Source organism: Haliotis rufescens, unplaced genomic scaffold (assembly GCF_023055435.1).
Source record: "Haliotis rufescens isolate VD_foot unplaced genomic scaffold, xgHalRufe1.0.p SCAF_15, whole genome shotgun sequence".
NCBI lineage: Eukaryota > Metazoa > Mollusca > Gastropoda > Lepetellida > Haliotidae > Haliotis > Haliotis rufescens.
Window position 1 is genome coordinate 3,351,979 of NW_025963835.1, and position 22,416 is coordinate 3,374,394.

A 22,416-nucleotide genomic window follows, 5' to 3' on the forward strand; every position below is an offset into this window, starting at 1 on the left:
ATATTGCTAAAATCGGCATAAAACCATACTCACTCACTTGAAATAATCAATGTTTGAAACTTAATTTCGCTCAGTGAAGTACATGTAACTGAGAAAATGCGTATGAATACAATGTTTGAGTGAACCGCCCAATTTATCATGTAGTGCCAAATGATATGCAGCCATGTTTATCTACATTATCACCCACATATGAAAACAACTATCTTAAGTTATAGGCATCATTAGTTATTAGTTTATAGAGACAGCAGACATTGAATTGATCAATGGAGCATAAAAGTAGTTCCTGCTAAGTGACCTCATTTGCATATTTATCGGATTGGTTTATTTCATTGATAACAATGGCCATATTAGTTATGAATATACTTTGCCAGTATGTAAAATGTATGCTTCATCTCTGTACCCATATTATTTCATAGTATACTTCTGAGTACTCTCACAATATTTGTTTATTAATATAATATTAAGTGCAAATTATCATTGCAAATCAAAAGTTAAATGCTTAAAAAAGCACTTATATTTCAATTTTAAATAGCAAACAAAACAACACTCGCAAATATTACTGGTATCATTTATTGGCAATTTTATTTTTTGTTTGTTTTGTTAATAAGTTACTTTCAGATTTATATGTGTTTAGTGATACAGCAGAAATCTTGGTACCTTAAAACTCACAAAAGACTCTGAAGTAGGTATATTATAATTCAATGCTAATAACATAGTCACCAAATATGATATTAAGTGGATTCTATCCCATCACTGAAAGTTACATATTATATGTCATGTTTCTGGTCTCAACCTTGTAAACTTACTTATATTTGTTTATTAATATGTAAGTATTAATGTAACAACAGAGCAGATGCAGCTTGTGTTAGTTGTATGGGTTTTCTATGGTTATGCATCATTGAAGTCCGTTATTTATTATATTTGTGTTTTTTTTCCATACAATGATTCATTTCATATTTGTTTTATATTTTTTTGACAATAAAATTATATATTATTTGTAGTTCTGTTTTTCTTCTTTAAAGACCTTTCAACAGTGTTAATTGTCCCAAAGGGGTACGGGTGGCCCAGTCGTCTAAGGCGCCGCGATTCGCTGTGCAGAGTTGCATCCCTTGGGCACACAAGAAACATTTGATTGTGGGTTCAAATCCCGCTTTCCTGTGTCATGACGAATCGTGGTTCGCCCTGATTATATTTCTAGGTTTGTCAGCACCATACCCGTGCTCGTGGGTTTCACCGAAGTGGTAAACGTCTGACACCTACATAACTTCGGGCTTTCCCCCCACATTAAGCTGACACGCCGCGATATAACTGGAATACTGTTAAAAGCGGTGTTAAACCCAACTCACCCACTCACTATTTGTCCCAAAGTTTTAAAGGCCCCATGAACGTAGAGTATTTGATGCACAAGTATTTTGATATTTGAAACCTTTATTTTGGAATACTATTGGCCATAAAACAAAGATGATGTTATATGCCCCTGGGCCCACTTGCACAAAGCGATCTTTGCGCTAAGATGATCGTAACTACCATACTTTAACACAGGATTACGATAGTCTTAGCTCCAAGATCGCTTTGTGCAAGCGAGACAAGGACAGCTGAACTGCGTGTTCAGCTATTGTCTGGGATAAATAATGTTATTTTATATTCATAGCGCCATACCGATTGCCAAGTTCTTTATCGCGAAAGCGTGTGACAGCTGGAATAGTATCTGTCACGTAAATCAAATATTCCTTCTCGCTTCATCATTGTAGGGACGGATGGACTTCTCGTGAGGAGTGACGCGATGAGTTTAGTTGTGCCAGGAACCAGTGGCATTCGTCACCACTCGCCCCTTTCCGTAACCTGCAAGAAGACTCGTCCCCCTATCGATGAATGTTATGTGCGAATATACAACAAACCAATCAGAATGCGCGTATGATTTCAAGTTCTTCGTCAAAGAATCCCTCAGAAACAATTTTTGATTTTACATGTGTGTTGCATCTAAAACTATACCCAAGACACAGTTAAATGTGTTCAATCATACTGTATAATTCCGCATGTCCCGATGCGCTTTTAATTGCTTCTGAAATATATATAATATAAGGGGAAATATATGTGCGTTTGCGCTAAGACGGAACCCGGTCGCAAAAATGGCCACGCGGGGGGCACGAGTCGCTATTCGGCTTGTCCCGGAATAACACGAGTTGGTCACGAATGGAACCAGTGGGTATGAATCCCATATTGGCTGTTATGGATAGATTAATATTGTTCCGTCAGCACCATACCTGAGCTGGTGGGTTTCACAAAAGTGGTTAAAACGTCGACGTCCTGTATCACTTCGGGCTTTCCTTCCAATGTTTTAAACATCATTGCACCCAGCTCATGCACTCGCCGGGCTCACGGGCGCCCAGGCGTCGGAGGCGCCTCACTTTGCTGTGCAGAGTTGTGTCCCTTGGGCACGCCGCTTTTAGCAATATTCCTGCAATATCACGGCGGGGAACACCAGAAATGATCTTCACACATTGTACCCATGTGGGGAATCGAACCCGGGTCTACGGCGTGACGAACGAACGCTTAAACGGCTAGGCTTCCCCCACCGCCCCTGGGCACATCAGAAACCTATGATTGTGAGTTCGAATCCCGGTTTCTCCGATTTTGTTTCTAGGTTTGTCAGCGCCATAACCGGGCTCGTTGGTTTCGCGTAAGTGGTAGATTTCTGAGACATGTATCAGCACACCCTTTTCTGCCACCAGAAGTCGTAAAGATATGGTCCTTGTTGTTACCCTGTCTGGCGCTCGGCATTAAGGGACTAAAAGAAGGATTGGTCGGCTCGGAGGCTCGGAGTCAGTACGAACTAGTACAAGCAGTCTCTCTCTCTCTCTCTCTCTCTCTCTCTCTCTCTCTCTCTCTCTCTCTCTCTCTCTCTCTCTCTCTCTCTCTCACACACACACACACACACTGCACGTAGCTATATGAGTGCAATAATCATGGACGCGATGTTAAACCCAATTTCACCTCACCTCACTTTTCTGCCACATTAAGCCTTGGTATAACGCCTTGACTTACTGTTCAAAGGATTACACCGAACCCAATCAATCACTGAAAACCCCGGACGTCTGAGGCCTTTTCTACCACATAAAGCTAACATCCCGTGATGTAACTGGAATAGTGTTCAAATCAATCACTCTCGCACTCAGTAATACACGCGTTGACTTTGATTAAGTTCTATAAGGGTCAGGATGAGTGTGATGTTACACATTTTGCTGACTCGATATGTTTCGCCAGGTAGAAGAGATTTATTTACTTGACACCCAAAATACACATTTCCTTTCCAAACAAATCAGATGATAGGACAGGATGTGGCTAAATAGATGTTATTTCCGAAAAACATAATTCATCCAATTTGATGTGGGGATATAAAAATGTTTACCTCAAACATAACAGAATTATAAATGAATTAGAAACTGACCATAAATCACCCACCACTCTTTTAGTAGATGTCATTAACTAACTCACTCACACTCCATCCCACACGCTCTCTCACCCATCCACTCACCTACTCGCTCACTCGCTCGCTCATTCACTCTTTAAGCAGTCATGATAAACTTTGTAACTCACTCACTCACTCAGCCACTCGCTCACTCACTCACCCACTCGCTCACTCACTCTTTAAGCAGTCATGATAAACTTTGTAACTCACTCACTCACTCACCCACTCGCTCATTCTCTCACTCTTTAAGCAGAAAGTCATGATAAACCTGATACCTCACTCACTCACCCACTCGCCCATTTACTCACTCTTTAAGAAGACAGTCATAATATACGTTGAATCAAAGTTAATTGAAAATGCATATCTGCAAAATAGGAACACCTTTGTTTCTTGTTTAAAGCCGCACAGGTGACTGATATGACCAGCTCCGAGACTCCTGAAGATCCGGGTTAGCAAAGGTATTCGGAAACTCATGTTTGTCGTAAGAGGCGACTATGTTTGTCTTATGGGGCGACTAAGGGGATCGGGTGGCCAGGCTCGCTGACTTTGATGCATGTCATCGTATCCAAATTGCATGGATCGATGCTTATGATGTCAATCACTGGATTGTCTGATCCAGACTCAATTACTAACAGACCGCCGTCATATGGTTGGAAGATTGCTGAGTGTGGCGTTAATCAACAAACAAACAAACAGACCAGCTCCGACCACCCGATGCATTCTGTCGTGTTGTGTGGCAAAAAGTTGCATTTGGGGACCAAGTTTAACTTGGAATCCCGAAGTGACGCCGGGTCTACGGACCTTCGGAGATAAATAAACTTCCGTTGCATATGAAATAATATACGGCATGTTGGCGCAACGGCAACGACGTCACGTATTCGAAAAAAATAATCGAATGTCAAATTAAGAGAAAAACGTGTTAACAATCAAATCAGAGTTGTTCTGATAAATAATGATCAAATTTAATTAACGTGGTATGCGTTTCACCAAGCCGAATTGCACGTTTTTCAAACTTTGAATTGAGAAGAAAGTACCAAGAAAAGTGTTCATACGCAGTGTGATCTCCTGGATCCAATCCCATTTAACGATATTTTTCAACCAATCAGATTACAGTACAAAATCCTATTCATTTTACAATATGCTTTAAATACACGGAGACCCCCCCCCCCCCCCCCCCCCCCCCCCCCCGAGGACCATCGGTATTATTATAGTTACTCGTATTTCCAGACAAGGGGGAGGTCAGTATTATTATGTCAATTATGTTACAACGGCTTGGTTCGAGAGTTCGTGGTATTGTCACTTCTTTCAAAACTTCTGGTCCACATTGAAATCATTTTAACTGAAAACTGCAATTCTCCACTTATTAGACATTGCTGATCTTTGTTTGTTGCCGGACACAGCAATATTCCAGTTGTATGACGGCGGTCTGTAAGTAATTGAGTCTGGACCAGACAGTCCAGTCATTGATATCATGAGCATCGATCCACGAAATTGGGATACGATGACATGCAGCAACCAAATCAGCGAGCCTGACCACCCGATCCCGTTACTCGCCTCTTGCGACAAGCACAGTCGTCTCTTAAGTCAAGTAGAGTCGCCTTTTATGACAAGCATTGGTTGTTGAAGGCCAATCATCACCGGGATCTTCACGGGTCACGTAACTTATGATATGTGTTATCGTTATAGACGTAATCGATGCTCACACTATTTTCAGCAAGCGCGGGTGGCCCAGTCGTCAATTCGCTGAAGAGAGTTACCTCCCTTAGGCACGCCAGAAAACTAAGCTCGAAGCTTCGAGTCCAGGTTCGCCTCCATTATGTTTCTAGGTTTGTCAGCACCATACCCGTGCTCATGGGTTTCACAAAAATGGTAAACGTCTGACACCTGCACCACTTCGGGCTTTCCTCACACATTGAGCTGACACGCCGTGATGTAAGTGGAATATTGTTCAAAGTGGCGTTAAACTCATTCACTCTGAATATAACAAGAAAAATATCAACTCGATCAGTAATTTTTCACAATCAGATCTCACTTTTCTGTTAAACATCCCCCCAAACAGGTATTACAAAATACCCAGAGAACTTCTCAATATCAATAAACATATCAACACCCGTGAGGATCCGGCGTAGAATAGGTCTTTAGCAATTCATTCTTGTCGTAAGAGGCGACTTTTCTTGTCTTATGAGGTGACTAAGGGGATCGGGTGGTCAGACTCGCTGACTTGGTTGATGCATTCCATCGTATCCCAATTGCGTGGATCGATGCTCATGATGCCAATCGCTGGATTGTCTGTTATTATTTAAAGACCACCGTCATATGGCTGGAATATTGCAGAGTGCGGTGTCAATCACTAGATTGTCTGTTCCAGACTAGATTATTTAAAGACCACCGTCATATTGCTGGAATATTGCAGATTGCGGCGTCAATCACTGGATTGTCTGTTCCAGACTGGAATATTAACGGACCGCTGTCATATTGCTGGAATATTGCTGAGTGTGTCGTCAATCACTGGATTGTCTGTTCCAGACTGGAATATTAACAGACCGCTGTCATATTGCTGGAATATTGCAGAGTGTGTCGTCAATCACTGGATTGTCTGTTCCAGATTTGATTATGTACATACAGCCGTCATATGGCTGGAATATTGCTGAGTGTGGCGTCAATCACTGGATTGTCTGTTCCAGACTGGAATATTAACAGACCGCTGTCATATTGCTGGAATATTGCAGAGTGTGTCGTCAATCACTGGATTGTCTGTTCCAGACTGGAATATTAACAGACCGCTGTCATATTGCTGGAATATTGCAGAGTGTGTCGTCAATCACTGGATTGTCTGTTCCAGACTGGAATATTAACAGACCGCTGTCATATTGCTGGAATATTGCAGAGTGTGTCGTCAATCACTGGATTGTCTGTTCCAGATTTGATTATGTACAGACCGCCGTCATATGGCTGGAATATTGCTGAGTGTGGCGTCAATCACTGGATTGTCTGTTCCAGATTTGATTATGTACAGACCGCCGTCATATGGCTGGAATATTGCTGAGTGTGGCGTCCGATTTTTCCATAGTTAATCTGTTACGGCTGGTGGATTGAGGGTGATCTTTTACTTATTTTGAGTTGTACATGGAACAGGGTTCTAAGTATCACAGTAAGTAATCACAAACCCTTTACTAGCTTGTATACTGACGGTAGACTTAACGCTATGCTCTATTTTGTCCCTTTTCGTTCAAGCTCTGAACGTCGTGATGGGCGCGTGTGTGAAATCTAGATATTATCTCTGCAAAGGGCAAATCTCTTGGTATGAGGTGCATTGGGGTAGTCTAGTGGTTAAAGCGTTCGCTCGTCACGCCGAAGGCTCAGGTTCCATTCTCCATATGGGTACGGGGGGCACGGGTGGACCAGTCGTCTAAGGCGCCGCAATTCGCTGTGCAGAGTTGCGTCCCTTGGACACGCCAGAAACCTATGATTGTGGGTTCGAATCCCGGTTCGCCCCGATTATGTTTCTAGGTTTGTCAGCATCATACCCGTGCTCGTGGGTTTCACCGAAGTGGTAAACGTCTGAGACCTGCATCACTTCGGGCTTTCCTCCCACATTAAGCTGACACGCCGCGATATAACTGGAATACTGTTAAAAGCGGCGTTAAACCCAACTCACCCACCACAAACCATATGGGAACAATGTATGAAGCCCATTTCAGGTGTGCCAGCTGAGACACTGCTTGAATATACTCCCTGGCTGATATGAATGAAAAGTAGACTTTGTTCTTTTAATCTATTGCACGTTTTGGAATAATATCCAAAATAAATGTATAGGTTAGTCTAAAATGAGTCCCAAAATGCTAATTTTAGAGGTCTTCAGGTAACGTAGCGTAGATAAAAGCACTACAAACATACGGTAGCACCTTCATCATAGGACTTCCTCATACTTTCTTTAGATGTTTGAAACGCCTTTTCCATTCACTTTAACTTTATGTATTTAATAAGTCCAGAATTCCTAGAATTGCATGTAAAACAAAGAAAAATGACTTGTCAACCATGTGATTATGTCCGATGATATTCCTACCAATATTTCCATTTTGTCCATCATTTTGTAGCTAAAACGTAGTTGTATATTTGCTATGTTGTTGAAAAAAAGCACAATGTGACTTTACGTCAATAGGATCAGTAATCTTCAAAGACCCATCGGAATTCCGAAGGGAAGCATGTATTCACAGACTGCAGGCCTCAAAGTTTCAATTTTTACCAAGTAGCCATGTGGGTACAAGCATTCTTTTCCAGGTAGCCAGTGGTAAAATCAAGAAGTCAATCCAATATTGTAGGTAGCTAAAGCATTTGAAATGATCTTTTATCAAATAACTCTCATAATATGTACAAGTCATAGCACTAGTCTTCAAATTGTATATTAGTGGAAACTGTATTTGATCAAACAATGATGCAATTTATGCTACAGGATTATTTAGGTATATCCTTGCTTATCCAATGAGCATTGTCAACTGAAATAAAATACTAATAACATTAATATTTAATATGTATTTCTGTTCATTGTTGACTTTAGGAGGACATACGCAAGTACAATGATTAGCAGACATGTTTTCCACAATCAGCTGTTATCTATTTTTGTGTCTTCAAATGTGAAGCAATAGAATTTAGTCGCCACAAGATATTTTCAAGGAAGTCATTTGGCTACCTCTGAGTTTTAGACAGTAGACAAATTGAAATTTAGGTCGAATTGGCGATCGTTTTAGTCGCAACTTTGAGGCATGACAGACCGCCGTCACATAGCTCGAATATTGCCAAACAAATAGTGTATGCTTCAATGAGGGAGATGCGTAACCCTGCAACCTTCCCGGGGCAAGGGAGTTAACTGACTATGAAAATGGACTACTATAATATCAGTGACCTCACTGATGACCCCTGCCCATCCACCTCTGGCCACTCTGGATCCACGGATATTGTCCAGACTCCCCCCCCCAACACACACACAAACACCCACACCATGTAACCCACCCACACCCTCTCACCCACCCGCATTAATCATTTGTTTCCATGGTTATCAGGAAAGTTTTCTTTTTTGTTAAGGTTACTGTACCTCACACATGAAGAACACCCCGACCTTAAGATATTGCACTGTACTGCTTGACACCAATTGGAAACCAGATATGACGTCATAAGTGGGTTCTGTGTTTCCGTGGTGAGACTCGATAAGAACAAATTTAGCAGTTCAAAATGATCTATGTGGTAAGATTAAATAAACCTATTAGAGCACATATATAGTTGTCAGACCTATTCCAAAGACGAGGCTTCAGACAGTCCCGTCAAGGTTAAAGAGAATGGCGCGACAACATGTACCAGTCCTTGTGATGATTGCAGCGATGGTGTTGGTAGCGCCGAATCGTCCTATCCTTGGGTCCTTACCATGTAAGTATGTTCATATGTTATGAGATTATTTGTCAAGTGTGTTTCCGCATCGTAATTGACCGCCTCCGTGGTCTAGTGGTAGAGCGACCGCCCGGAGAGCGGGTTCGATCCCCGACCGCGTCATACCAAAAGACGTTAAAAGATGGTTCTTGTTGTTACCCTGTCTAGCGCTCGGCATCAAGGACTGGTCGGCTCGGAGTCAGTATACTGTGTCTGAGTGGGGTATTCATGATAAACTGCGGCATGGTATCTCAGTGACCTAGCACTATAAATCGGCATCAGTCCGGACTAGTACAAGCAGCCACACAAACACACACACGTACATGTACGTCGCTATATAAGTGCAATAATCTTGGACGCGACGTTAAACCCCATTTCACCTCACCTCACCGCATCGTAATTATCATTGAAAAACTAAGGGGCAAACGAAATCATACCTCTCAGTCGAATTCACCATATGTTTGATTTTTCGTTGAAAATATCTTAAGTTAGTGATATTATATAAAAAATGAACTTTACTGGTGCTTAGTCACCGCTCATATAATAGTTCTACATGGTTTGTTTTTTTAAAAACTAATTTGATTTAAAATTTAAAAATTATAAAAGAAACATTCGCATAATACACAACTGCTGATGGTTATGTTAAGATCTTATCTTTGAAAATCAATAGATTTAGCTTTTTCGGCACAAATGTACGTCATTTCAAACAGGGTAGGGGTCATGTGCTTGCAAATTCATTTCTGACCCCGTCTTCATTTAACCAATTTATGTTCACACAATTTGGGCGGTCGGGTAGCCTAGTGGTTAAAGCGTCCGCTCGTCACGCCGAAGATCCGGGTTCGAATCCCGAAATGGGTACAATGTGTGAAGCCCATTTCTGGGGTCCCCCGCCGTGATATTGCTGGAATAAAAGCGGCGTTAAACCAAACTCACTCACTCACACAAAATTACCCAGCCACATATAACTTTTCACAAACTGTTGCAGGAATGAGTGATGGTTAAATAGACATAATCAAATGTCACAACAATTTATAATTAAATTAAAAACACAAACTCGGTGTACATTCTTTTGTCCCTTTGTTTAATACTGAAATACTTTGAAAACGGAATGTTTTCTAACATTTGTCAAAATGGCCACAAAAATCAAATCAAGTGTAGGTATTTAGGCATGAGTTAATCAAACACTACATTGTCGTCGTACGGATTCGAATCTCATTCCATGTGCTTGTGCCAAAAAAAACCCCACATCTCTACTTATTTTGAGATAAAGTTGATTATGCGTTTCCACTGTTTCTCTATATATCAGGAATAAAAGACCTATTAAGCGAGCCTTAATTACACATAAATGATATTTACTATACCGAAACACGAGGACAACAATCTCTTTATCATCGGAGATGTGACACAATGTCATTAAACTCTGACCATTTACTATGATAGGACAGCCCTCGGCCCCAAGATGTGACGACACTTTTGTTGACATTTGTGTCAGCTAAACCTTTTAATCCGCCTTTCAGCGCGAGGCTTAATTCTCGGTACGAATGAGCGAAGCATATCTGATCTTGAAAACGAGTTTTACTGTCCTGTTCCGAATGTGTATGATAAAGGCTGCGCTATTCTATAGTTATGGATTTGCTGTACATCACGTCGTTTCTGAGCGCCATTCTAGCCGAAAAGGGAGTCCCATCTAATGAACATAACAGTTCTGTTTTTGGGGTCAAAAACAAGATTTCCGAATGGAGGTAGCAACATGAACCCATATCGTTTATGAAAGCTGATATCTGATTGGCTCAAGGACACAGACATCCTTCATTTACAGTGGTAGGTCAAAGTTCGCTGAGGGGTCATCCCACGCGATTTTCTATGAAGGCGTTTCACGCCGAGAATATGGGAGTAAAACATCTGATTTCATTGAGGTTTTCATTCAATAAAGTAACTTTAGAAAAGAAATTGCCAGAGTGAACAGCTCCAATTATATATATTAATAGTCAGTGCCAAAATATTCGAGCCATTACATTGGCACACATATTTGAAAACCTCTATGTAAGCGTACGAAGTATCTAAGCTTAGGACTAAAATTTAAATGGCCTAATTTGTATCGGATCGCGATGCTGTACTTAGATTGATCAGATTGTCATCGATAACTCTGTTCATTACATGGGTGGTCGGGTAGCCTACTGGTTAAAGCGTTCGCTCGTCACGCCGAAGACCCGGGTTCGACTCCCGACATGGGTACAAAGTGTGAAGCCCATTTCTGGTGTCCCCCGCCGTGATATTGCTGAGATAGTGTTACAAGCGGCGTAAAACCATACTCACTCACTGTTCATAATATGATGGAAGGGGTTTCCAATTCCGTAGTCGATTTACCGGTTTAGTATTGTTGCACGCCTCTTTGAGCTAAATCAGAACACGGGACGCCAGGACCCCAGACTCTAGTGCCATACTTGGGAATAAGGCCGTGTTCTGTGCGAGTCAACGTTTCAACCACTACCCTAATCGCCGCTTGAACTTTCAGCCTTAGTCTTTTTGTGGCATGTTTTCAGCATGCAACACAGCTGCCAAAAGCGCGCACATTGTTCACAGATCTCAATCGCTCAACGTTCGTTTGAAGAATGTCGGGGCGTGGGCCTAGCCCAGTGGTGAAAAGGTTCGCTCGTCATACCGAAGATTTGATTCCCCACTTGGGTACAATGTGCGAAGCCCATTTCTGATGTCCCCCACCGTGATATTGCTTGAATATTGCTAAACGCGGCGTAAAACCATTCTCAGTCACTTTGAGTAAACTCACTCGCTTCTGTCTATATTAGAGTAATTTATCATTTAACTTAAGCATTTATCCATGACATAAGCTTATGTCATAAAAACATGTATGTCATACCCAAATGACATAAGTATGCAAATTGGATATGCAAATTAGATAACCGGAAGAGCGAGCGGTTTGATTTGAAACTATATATTATAAGTGAAGTTACACCAGAGATATAATCAGATTACACAGAATCGTTGTTGTTACCGTTATTAAAGTTTCAATTATTCTGCAAAAGTCTGTTCAAGTATTTTGTTTAAAATAATCCGAGGAACTTTTTTTCTCAGCGAATTGTTTATTTTGGTTTACATGGCTATGGAAAACATGTATCACTACGCACGATCTATACGTAAGATTTCGATGTTAATGTTTAATGCAATTATTCCTTAATTTGGAAGCACAAATGTGAAAATGATAAATAGAATTCATCACTCGTGTTTTTTTAATATGGGAAATATCAACCTCGTCCCGTTAATCGGTATTTGCCTCGCCAAAGGCTCGGCAAATACCGATTAACTAAGACTCGGTTGATATTTCCCATATTAAAAAACACTCGTGATGAATCCTCTATGTAATACATTCGAAACCCGCTGTGTCAAACTCGGATCTGTCCAACCCACCGTTGTGTTGAACTCGGTAGTTCGGTGCTGGCAAACTGTTATCATATGTACCACTATTTTGACCCTACTCTGATAAGTCGAACTCTAACCACAATTTATCGAACGTTGGAATTTGTATAATTTATCCTCTTTACTTAACTCTTAATCGGTTGTTGACTGAACCATTTTCCAATCTTTTCTCAGCCATTTTCCAACCATTTCTTATATTAATTGTCATAACAGTACGAAAATTAGTTATTGCAACGTGTAACGTTATTTCCATTTCATTTTATCTTGGAACATAGTATTGACACTGTTGTTAAGTTCTGTGTTGCAGACCAAGATTTGACTCAAGTACACGAGTGAGTGAGTGAGTGAGGGAGTGAGTGAGTGAGTGAGTGGGTGTTGAACACCGTTTGATCACCATTTCAGTAATATTCCGGTGTGTCAGCTTTATGGCAGAAAGGCATAGAATATATTTTCTTACTTTGCGTTGATTCTTTCGACCGGTTGATCATTAGAATGTGATAATGGCGTCCATGTTTGGCAAGTGTTTTGTTTGTTTGTTTGTTGTTTAACGCCGCACTCAGCAATATTCCAGTTTATGACGGCGGTCTGTAAATAATCGAGTCTGGACCAGACAATCCAGTGATTGACATCATAGGCATCGATCTACGCAATTGGGATACCGTTAGTCGCTTCTGACGACAAGCATGTGTTGCTGACCAATTCTAACCCGGATCTTCACAAAATGATAAACAAGAATGTGATCCTGGTTTACCATTTAGATATAGAATACGTTAAGTATGGTTTTGATCGATCATTCCGAAGCAAGGGAGGCAACTGACTGTAAAAGTCAAGTTTTCACCTTGGTCGAACTGGGCTGAAATTTCGGGGCTCGATCGTAGCGCCACCAGTTGCTATTACGAACTATGTCACTTATATGTCCCTCCTATTAACCAATCAGATTCCACTTCTCATATCAACTTGCATTTGCTTAAAACAAAATGGCTGCGCCCAGTCAAGACGATCTGATGGATAATCAATATCTATATTGTAATAAAACGGGTCTTACATCGCGAAGTACTTTAACTCACTTGAGCTCCTTGATTAAAAACATGAAAAGATTTGGAAATATCTGTTAGAAGCCCAGTTGGCGGTACACATGTTTTGCAAATCCCGCAGTCGTCCGAAATCAGCAGGTTGAAATTCATGGTGTGTACGAACCGGATGTCGATTTCGTTACGCGATTTTGATTGGCCTATACATAGACTCGTTAATCTAGCCAAAATGCAGCTCCGGAATTCCAGCCTAGTTCTACAAGGGCGGAAACTTTCATAGTCAGTTAACTCCCTTACCTCGGGAAGATGTGACAGATCAAGAAACGGTGTGGACGGATAGGGGTTTAGAACCCCGGATGAATGGTATCTGGCATGCATGTATAGCACATTGCGGTTCTTTAGATGACTGGACCACCCACGCCCCCCTATTGTCTACGAAACATTGTCTACAGTGTCAGATTTGAAATAATATTTGGTATTCCCGAACATGTGATTTCAAATTTAATATCAAACACATCTTTTTTTCCTTTCCAGATTTGGGGAGCAGGGCTTTTAAGGAGCGGTTCTGTGCACGGACAGTGGCCAGTCTCATCGCTAACGAGACCTTCTATCCAGCGTCGACCTTAGCTTCAGATTGTGGTAAGGTAGACCGTTCACACAGACTTGAGCGAGTGTGAGTTGGTTTACGCCGCTTGTAGCAATATTGCAGCAATAACGCGGCTTGGACACTAGAAATGGGCTTCACATGTTGAAACTCGAACCCGGGCCTTTGGCCTGACGAGTTAACACTTTAACCACAATGCTACCCCAACGCCCGTCGTAGGCTTGAGGCAATGTTGTACAATGTCAATTAAAAAAAGGGAAATTGCACAGACGTGAAGATCGGGGTGGAATAGGTCTTCAGCAACCCATGCTCATCGGATTGTCTGGTCCAGACTGGATTATTTACGGACCGCCGTCATGTAGCTGGAATATTGCTGAGAGCGGCGTCAATCTCATTAAAATCAGAGCTTAGTTCGGAAGCGAGAACAAAGATCTGTTTTAATGAGATTGAGAGCGGCGTTTAACAACAAACAAAAAAACAAACAAACGTTGCTCACTGAAAGAATGAGCGGAAATGTATGTAAAATGCTTGGCAAAGAAAGTATTTACTTGAAACTTGAAATAATAGTTGCATGATAACTTGATAATAATAACTTGCATGAATTTCACTCCGATACGATACCGAAACATTTTCAAGAGAATGACAAACGGCAAGAAGCGATATTAAATCCGGAAATGACCTTCTGTCATTATTTTGCCTTGTCATTGTGGAACTATCGTAAAAAGGAAGTTAACAGTTTGTGTTCATGCCAGACACTTACACTAAATGGGAGATAATTTGCGAGAAGGTAGCTCTTGTACGACAATAGTTCCGTCAAAGTGTTATTGTAATTACAGTGAAATATCAAGTGTTATGTTCACTGCAATGAAAATGTAACTTTTCTCAACTTCAGAAAACTCTGACACTGAAGTACGTGGGGCGTTCAATAAGTTTTACAACTTCAATATAAGACCAAGTCGCAGAATATCTTTTGCACTTTTATTTTTGAATATAACCTCCATTCACCTCAATAGACTTATTCCATTTGTCCTTCAAGCTTTTAATACCAGTTTTATAGAAATCCGCAGATTGGCCCTCTAACCACGCCTCTGTGGCAGCCTTCCACCTAGGGCAGATTTCATTTGCCGGAACAGGAAATAGTCACTGGGGGCTAAGTCTGGGCTGAAGGGTGGGTGATTTAACTGTTCGAATCCAAATTCATATATGGCGGCCCGTGCAATTCTCGACTTGTGAACCGGAGCATGTAAGGAACTTTATTACAGCGCGTTGTTCATGTTTGACAGAATCCATGATTGTGACCACCCTTAGGCGAATGAAGCCATCACATCGAACTTATTGTTGTGTCTGGAACTTGTTATATACATTTATATGACACGTGTCAACCTGATGTTATGACTGGTGTCACACCTGCCACAAGTTGACATTGTTTGTGTAAACACAAATGCCCAAGTTGCAAAACTAATTGAAGCCCCTCGTATATAAAAAATGTATACTTATAATACATGAAGTTGGGAGTTATAGGTTTCTAAAAAGTTTCGTTTGTTTGTTTGTTTTTTAACGACGCATTCAGCAATATTCCAGCTATATGGCGGCGATCTGTAAATAATCGAGCCTGGAACAGACAATCCAGTGGTTGATATCATGAGCATCGCTCCACGCAAATGGTACTCGATGACATGCAAGTCAGCGAGCCTGACCACCCGATCCCGTTAGTCGCCTCTTACGACAAGCATAGGTTGCTGATGACCTATTCTAACCCGGATCTTCATAATATGATAAACATGAATCTGATCTTGCTTTACCAGTTAGATATTGAATACGTTTAGTATTGTTATGATCAAACATTCTTACCTCAATCGGAGGGACGGTTATTTAAAATGCTTGAAATTAATTAAATTAAACATAAGTATTGAATTGAAGCTAAGTAAATCAGGATTCACTTCTGAATCTTAGGAAACACGGGTGGACCTGTCGTCTAAAGTCTGCAATTCGCTGTGCAGAGTTGCGTCCCTGAGGCGTGCCAGAATCCGATGATCCTTGGTTCGAATCCCAGATTCGTTTTGATTATGGTTCGTGATTTTGTCAACATCGACACTGCTTGTGAGTTCACAAAAGTGATAAACTTCGATCTGCATCTCTTCAGTGGACGCGACGTGAACAGCTGTACAAAACGGCGTTAAACTCAACTCACTCACTCTCCTATAATTATAAGATTAATTTTAGAATATACAGTGTTGGTGATGAAAAACTTAAATTATCTGAAAATATTTTATCAGTGAAACAGTACTTCATGTCGGAACTACATTCAGTTTTCATCAATAATACTTTTACGTATTCGTGGGTCCTCGTGAGTTTGACGTCTAGGACCTGCATTACTTCAAGCAGACACGCCGTGATATATCTGAAATACCGTTCAACACGAGGTAAATGGAAATAAATATATTGTCCCTGGGCTTCATCAAATAATGTAGTTTGATGAACATGCTGAATGTCCTGAGAAAAAAGTAATTTAAAGTTTTTCTCTTTTCATGGAACAAAATTGCTTTTAAGCAATGATAAGTCCCCAGACACCACGTATTAAATAGTGGGTACCTAATATGCCTGGAAACACAATTATTATAAGTTGTAGCAGAAACCCTAAACCGGTGTATCGTCTGTGGATGTAGCAGTATCGCGCGGGGTATACGTGGTTTATGCGTCGCGCGTTATGTTTATACCACGAGCCTTGTTTCAATCTGCCATTGTAAAAACAATTTATAACAAATTGAAAACTGATAGAAAACTGCTGTTCGTTTGAGTTGAGGTTAACTTGTGCATATACATGTCCGAAGTTTCACTGAGTAAAACGCTTTGTTTCAGCCATTTTGACAACGAACAGACGACGCATACGGTCCGAGTTACTTCCCTTTACCCAATGCATTCAAATGAACATCGGTTCATTTCAGCTACACGATACTTATACGAGATAAGCAAGTTACCTAAGGTATTTTACGATTGATTTCTGAGGTGGGTACATGAGCGGGCTACATGGAAAATAATTTTCCCTCTCCTTAACCAATCCGAAGCTAGTATTTCAATGAAGAGATACGAGACGAAGTATTTTATCAAGATCACGTGAACCAATCAGATCTCAACAATCTGACATGAAGGTAAGATTATATCCTTGAACCCACAGTCACTCAAACCTCCCTCTTTGCTTCACAGATAGCCTGGCACCCTGGAAGGTCCGATGTGCGCCCTACTGTGGGACGGTGCTGCAGCAACACATCTACGTCTATGTCGTCATCAGCAACACCTGCAGCGACATACGCCGTGTCACCATCAGTACCACCGCGTTCTCATCAACGAAACGTGTCCAACTTGCATGGGTGGAAGGCAACTCTCTATGTCGGGGATATAGGCCATTGATAAGTGACCTTTTTGTCATTCCTGGTAACTTCTGCGAGGCCAACGCGCCCGACCTGCACAACCTCACCGTCACATTGTACGACAGTTGCGACAACCAGGATCAGCGCTGCCAAGCGGAAGAGGTTCGCGTTGTGAGATTTACTGAAGCATGATTGTCAGAAAAACAACACTACGACCCCTTTCCTGATATCCAGACAACGTTCTTTAAAATTTTAAGCAAACGTCAGATGTTTTGAGCCTGTATACTGTCTTGCTTTACGAGTATTCTACTATGCTATTTTAGAATCCTGCATTCTGATTGGTCCGCGAGTGTTTGATAATTGTTTCGATGATTGCCGCGTCACTGCGAAAGAAGATAATATTATTTATTCAGAAGCACTTTTATCACATACTCCCCTGGCAGGCAATTGTAAATACTGATATTACTTCATAAACGTATCTTAATACCGTGTTGCAGTTCCTAGACTGTTCAACGCGACTTTTATCGCCCTGTCTTTCTCGTTGCAAAGCCTGCGTGAGGAACATTATGACGTCACATTTAGGAGTATGTTCTTCTGAATTAAACGTTGCAAAGTCGTTTCAATTTCTCAGGGGATGACTGTTTGAATAATACTTACATGGTATATGCGCTTGATGCTTTTATTGTATCCCATCGAAATTGTTCAAATTTTTTAAACTTATGATTTGGGTCATCAAAGCAAATGCAGACATGCTTCCCTTTTGATCAGTTGCCTCCCTTAGGAAGCTCCTCACAGCGATAGTCCGTTCGAGGAGCTCTATGTTACCGAGAGTGTAACGAAGGCGTAACGCGCTGGGAAGGAGCGTGGCGCTGTTCACATTTGCGCCTCACTTAAAGTCCGCTTTGCAGAGTTGCCTCCCTTAGGATCTGACGATAGTTGCTCCCGATTATGAATGATGGTTTTTCATTACTGTAATGTAAATAGTGATGTCTTTGGACTATTGTACATCACTGATATCATTACACTATTGCACGACCCGTGAAGATCCGGGTTAGAATAGGTCTTCAGCAACTCATGCTTGCCGTAAAAGGCGACTATGCTTGTCGACTAACGGGATCGGGTGGTCAGGCTCGCTGACTTGGTTGATGCATCGTATCTCATCGTATCCCAATTTCATGGATCGATGCTCACGATGTCAATCACTGGATTGTCTGGTCCAGACTCGATTTTTTACAGACCGCCGTCATATAGCTGGAACATTGCCGAGTGCGGCGTTAAAGTACAATCAATCAATCAATCAATCAATCAATCAATCAATCAATCAATCAAACAAACACTTAAAGAACATATCATTATCACACTTTCATAAATAAGTGATATCATAATTATATTGTTGATCTGTGATTCATTAGACTATTGTAAGCTGTGATACCTTTCTTATATATTAAATCAGTGATGTCATTAAACTGTCATAAGTGTCATTGCATATGCCTGCACTGCCCCATCTTCTACGTGCATACCAGCCGCTTTAACATAGTACACTAAAACATGTTTGTGCCACAGCATTAATTACCATAGACAGTGTGTCCGTTACGTTCCAGTCTACATAGAGCTGAACACCGTTTCACAAAGTGATCTTAGGTTTACGCTTGTCTTATTCTTAACCATAGATTTACGATAGTGGTAAACTTAAGATCGGTTTGTGAAACAGGTCCTGCTTGTGTTAAGATGCCCTGTGGAATGTGATGTCAGTGGTTTGAGGACGCAGAATGGATGTCTGTTATCGCCGTGTACATTGTTTTGTCAAAACTCGGACAGCCCTACTAGAGCATCTAGAAACTCGCAATAAAATTATGCATTGCAAAGTTGGTGTCTTGTTATTATTTGCCTGAATATTATAACACTTCTATTACTGCTGTGAGTATATTGCAGTACGAACGATACTATGAATACTTCTTCTGCTAAAGTGTTTGCAATACGAACCTAACCATCAACATGTCTGGTGTGGACCCGAGAAGATCCGGGTTAGAATAGGCCTTCAGCAACTCCGTCTTGCTGTAAGAGGCGACTATGCTTGTAGTAAGAGGCGAGTAATGGGATCGGGTGGTCAGGCTCGCTGACCTGCTTGATGCATGCCATCGTATCCAAATTGCGTAGATCGATGCTCACGATATCAATCAAGACACGATTATGACCGCCGTTATATAGCTGGAATATTGCTGAGTGCGGCGTTAAACAACAAACACACAAACAAAACTGCTGCTGTGTGTCAGCAGTACGAACAATACTATAGTACGAACGATATCATTACAACATACACGTGATTACAGATACTGAAATCAATGACAGCTTCCCCCACTGTGGTATGGCATAAAACCCAACTCATTCACCCCCTCACCTCTTAACTAACCCAACCACCTACTCACTCATTCATTCGCCCACTCACTTACTAAGTCATTCATCCACCCACTCACTTACCCATTCATTCATCCACCCACTCATTCATCAACCCACTCACTTACCCACTTACACATCCACCCACTCACTTACCCACTCATCCATCCACCCACTCACGTACCCACTGATACATCCACCCACTCACTTACCCATTCACTTACCCACTCATTCATCCACCCACTCACTTACCCATTCACTTACCCACTCATTCATCCACCCACTCACTTACCCACTTATTCATCCACCCACTCACTTACCAACTCATTCATCCACCCACTCACTTACCCATTCATTCATCCACCCACTCATTCATCAACCCACTCACTTACCCACTTACACATCCACCCACTCACTTACCCACTCATTCATCCACCCACTCACGTACCCACTGATACATCCACCCACTCACTTACCCACTCACTTACCCACTCATTCATCCACCCACTCACTTACCCACTCATTCATCCACCCACTCACTTACCAACTAATACATCCACCTATTCACTTACCCACTTATACATCCACCCACTCACGTATCCACTCATTCATCCATCCACTTACTTACCCACTCATTCATCCACACACTCACGTACCCACTGATACATCCACCCACTCATGCATCCACCCACTCACTTACCCACTCATTCATCCACCCACTCACGTACCCACTGATACATCCACCCACTCACTTACCCACTCATTCATCCGCCCACTCACGTACCCACTGATACATCCACCCACTCATGCAACCCACCCACTCACTTACCCACTCATTCATCCACCCACTCACTTACCCACTCATTCATCCACACACTCACTTACCCACTCATTCATCCACCCACTCACTTACCCACTCATACATCCACCCACTCACTTACCCACTCATTCATCCACCCACTCACCCACTTATTCACTAATTCATCCGGCAAACCTATTCGTTCACTTACTCGCCCACTCATTCATTCACCCACTCAGTCAACGCCGTAGTCAGCACTTAACACCACAGTCAGTACTCAAGGCCGTAGTCAGCACTTATCGACCTAGTCAACTCTCAACGCCCTAGTCAGCACTTAACGCTGCAAGGAAACACTGAACGCTGCAGTCAGTACTCGTGGTAGTAAGCACTTAACGCTGTAGTCAGCACTTAACGTTCCTGTCAGTACTCAATGCCGTAGTCAGCACTTAACGCCCCAGTCAGCACTTAACGTTCCTGTCAGTACTCAAGGCCGCAGTCATCACTAAACGGCGAATTCAGCATTCAATGATGTAGTCAGCACTTAATGCTCCAGTCAGTATTCAAGGTCGTAGTGAGCACTCAACACCACAGTCAGTACTTAACGCCATAGTCAGCACTAAATGCTGCAGTTAATACTGAATGTTGCAGTCAGCACTCAACACCCCAATCAGCACTCAACGCCACAGCAAGCATTTCACGCCTCAATCAGCACTTAATGTTGCATTGAGCACTCAACGCCACAGTCAGCACTCAACACCACAGTCAGCACTCAACACCGCAGTCAGCATTTAACGCCGCAGTCTGTACTTAATGTTGCAGTCAGCACTAAACGCCACAGTCAGCACTCAACACCGCAGTCAGCACTTAATGCCACAGTCAGCACTCAATGCCACAGTCAGCACTCAAAATCGCCGTCAGTACTTAATGCTGTAGTTAATACTTAATGTTGCAGTCAGCACTCAACACCACAGTCAGCAATCAACACCACAGTCAGCACTCAACACTGCAGTCAGCATTTAACGCCTCAGTCAGTACTTAACACCACAGTCAGCACTTAACGCTGCAGTTAATACTTAATGTCGCAGTCAGCACTCAAGGCCGCTGTAAGTATTCAAGGCCGCACTCAGCACTTAATGCTGCAGTCCATACTTAATGTCGCAATCAGCACTCAACTGCAGTCAGCACTCAACACCACAGTCAGCACATAACGCCACACTCAGCATTTAATGCCTCAGTCAGCACTCAACACCGCAGTTAGCACTCAAAACTGCAGTCAGCATTTAACGCCGCAGTCAGCACTCAACACCGCAGTCAGCGGTCAACACCACAGTTAGCACTCAACACCGCAGTCGGCACTTAATGCCGCAGTCAGCACTTAATGCCGCAGTCAGCACTCAACACCACAGTCAGCACTCAACGCCACAGTAAGCACTTAACATCACAGTCAGCACTCAACACCACAGTCAGCACTTAATGACGCAGTCAGCACTCAACACCGCAGTCAGCACTCAACACTGCAGTCAGCACTTAATGCCGCAGTCAGCACTCAACACCACAGTCAGTACTTAACGCCATAGTCGGCAGTCAGCACTTAACGCTGCAGGAAATACTTAACGCCGCAGTCAGTACTTAATGCCACATTCAGCACTTAACACCACAGTCAGCACTCAACACCGCAGTCAGCATTTAACGCCTCAGTCAGAACTCAAAATCGCAGTCAGTACTAAATGCTTTAGTAAATACTTAATGTTGCAGTCAGCACTCAACACCACAGTCAGCACTCAACACCACAGTCAGCACTCAACTCCACACTCAGCATTTAATGCCACAGTCAGCACTCAACACCGCAGTCAGCACTTAACGCCGCAGTCAGCAATCAAAACTGCAGATAGTAC

At 42.1% G+C, this 22,416-nt stretch overlaps 1 protein-coding gene across 1 annotated transcript; it reads left to right on the plus strand.

Moving 5' to 3' along the window:
- Positions 1-8,683: 8,683 nt before the first annotated feature.
- On the plus strand, positions 8,684-18,429 carry LOC124135030. The gene is made up of 3 exons (XM_046500184.2): positions 8,684-8,890; positions 13,891-13,995; positions 17,165-18,429. Exons 1-3 carry the CDS (start codon positions 8,803-8,805, stop codon positions 17,518-17,520), a joined length of 549 nt encoding a protein of 182 aa, XP_046356140.1. The 5' UTR covers positions 8,684-8,802; the 3' UTR covers positions 17,521-18,429.
- Positions 18,430-22,416: the final 3,987 nt, after the last annotated feature.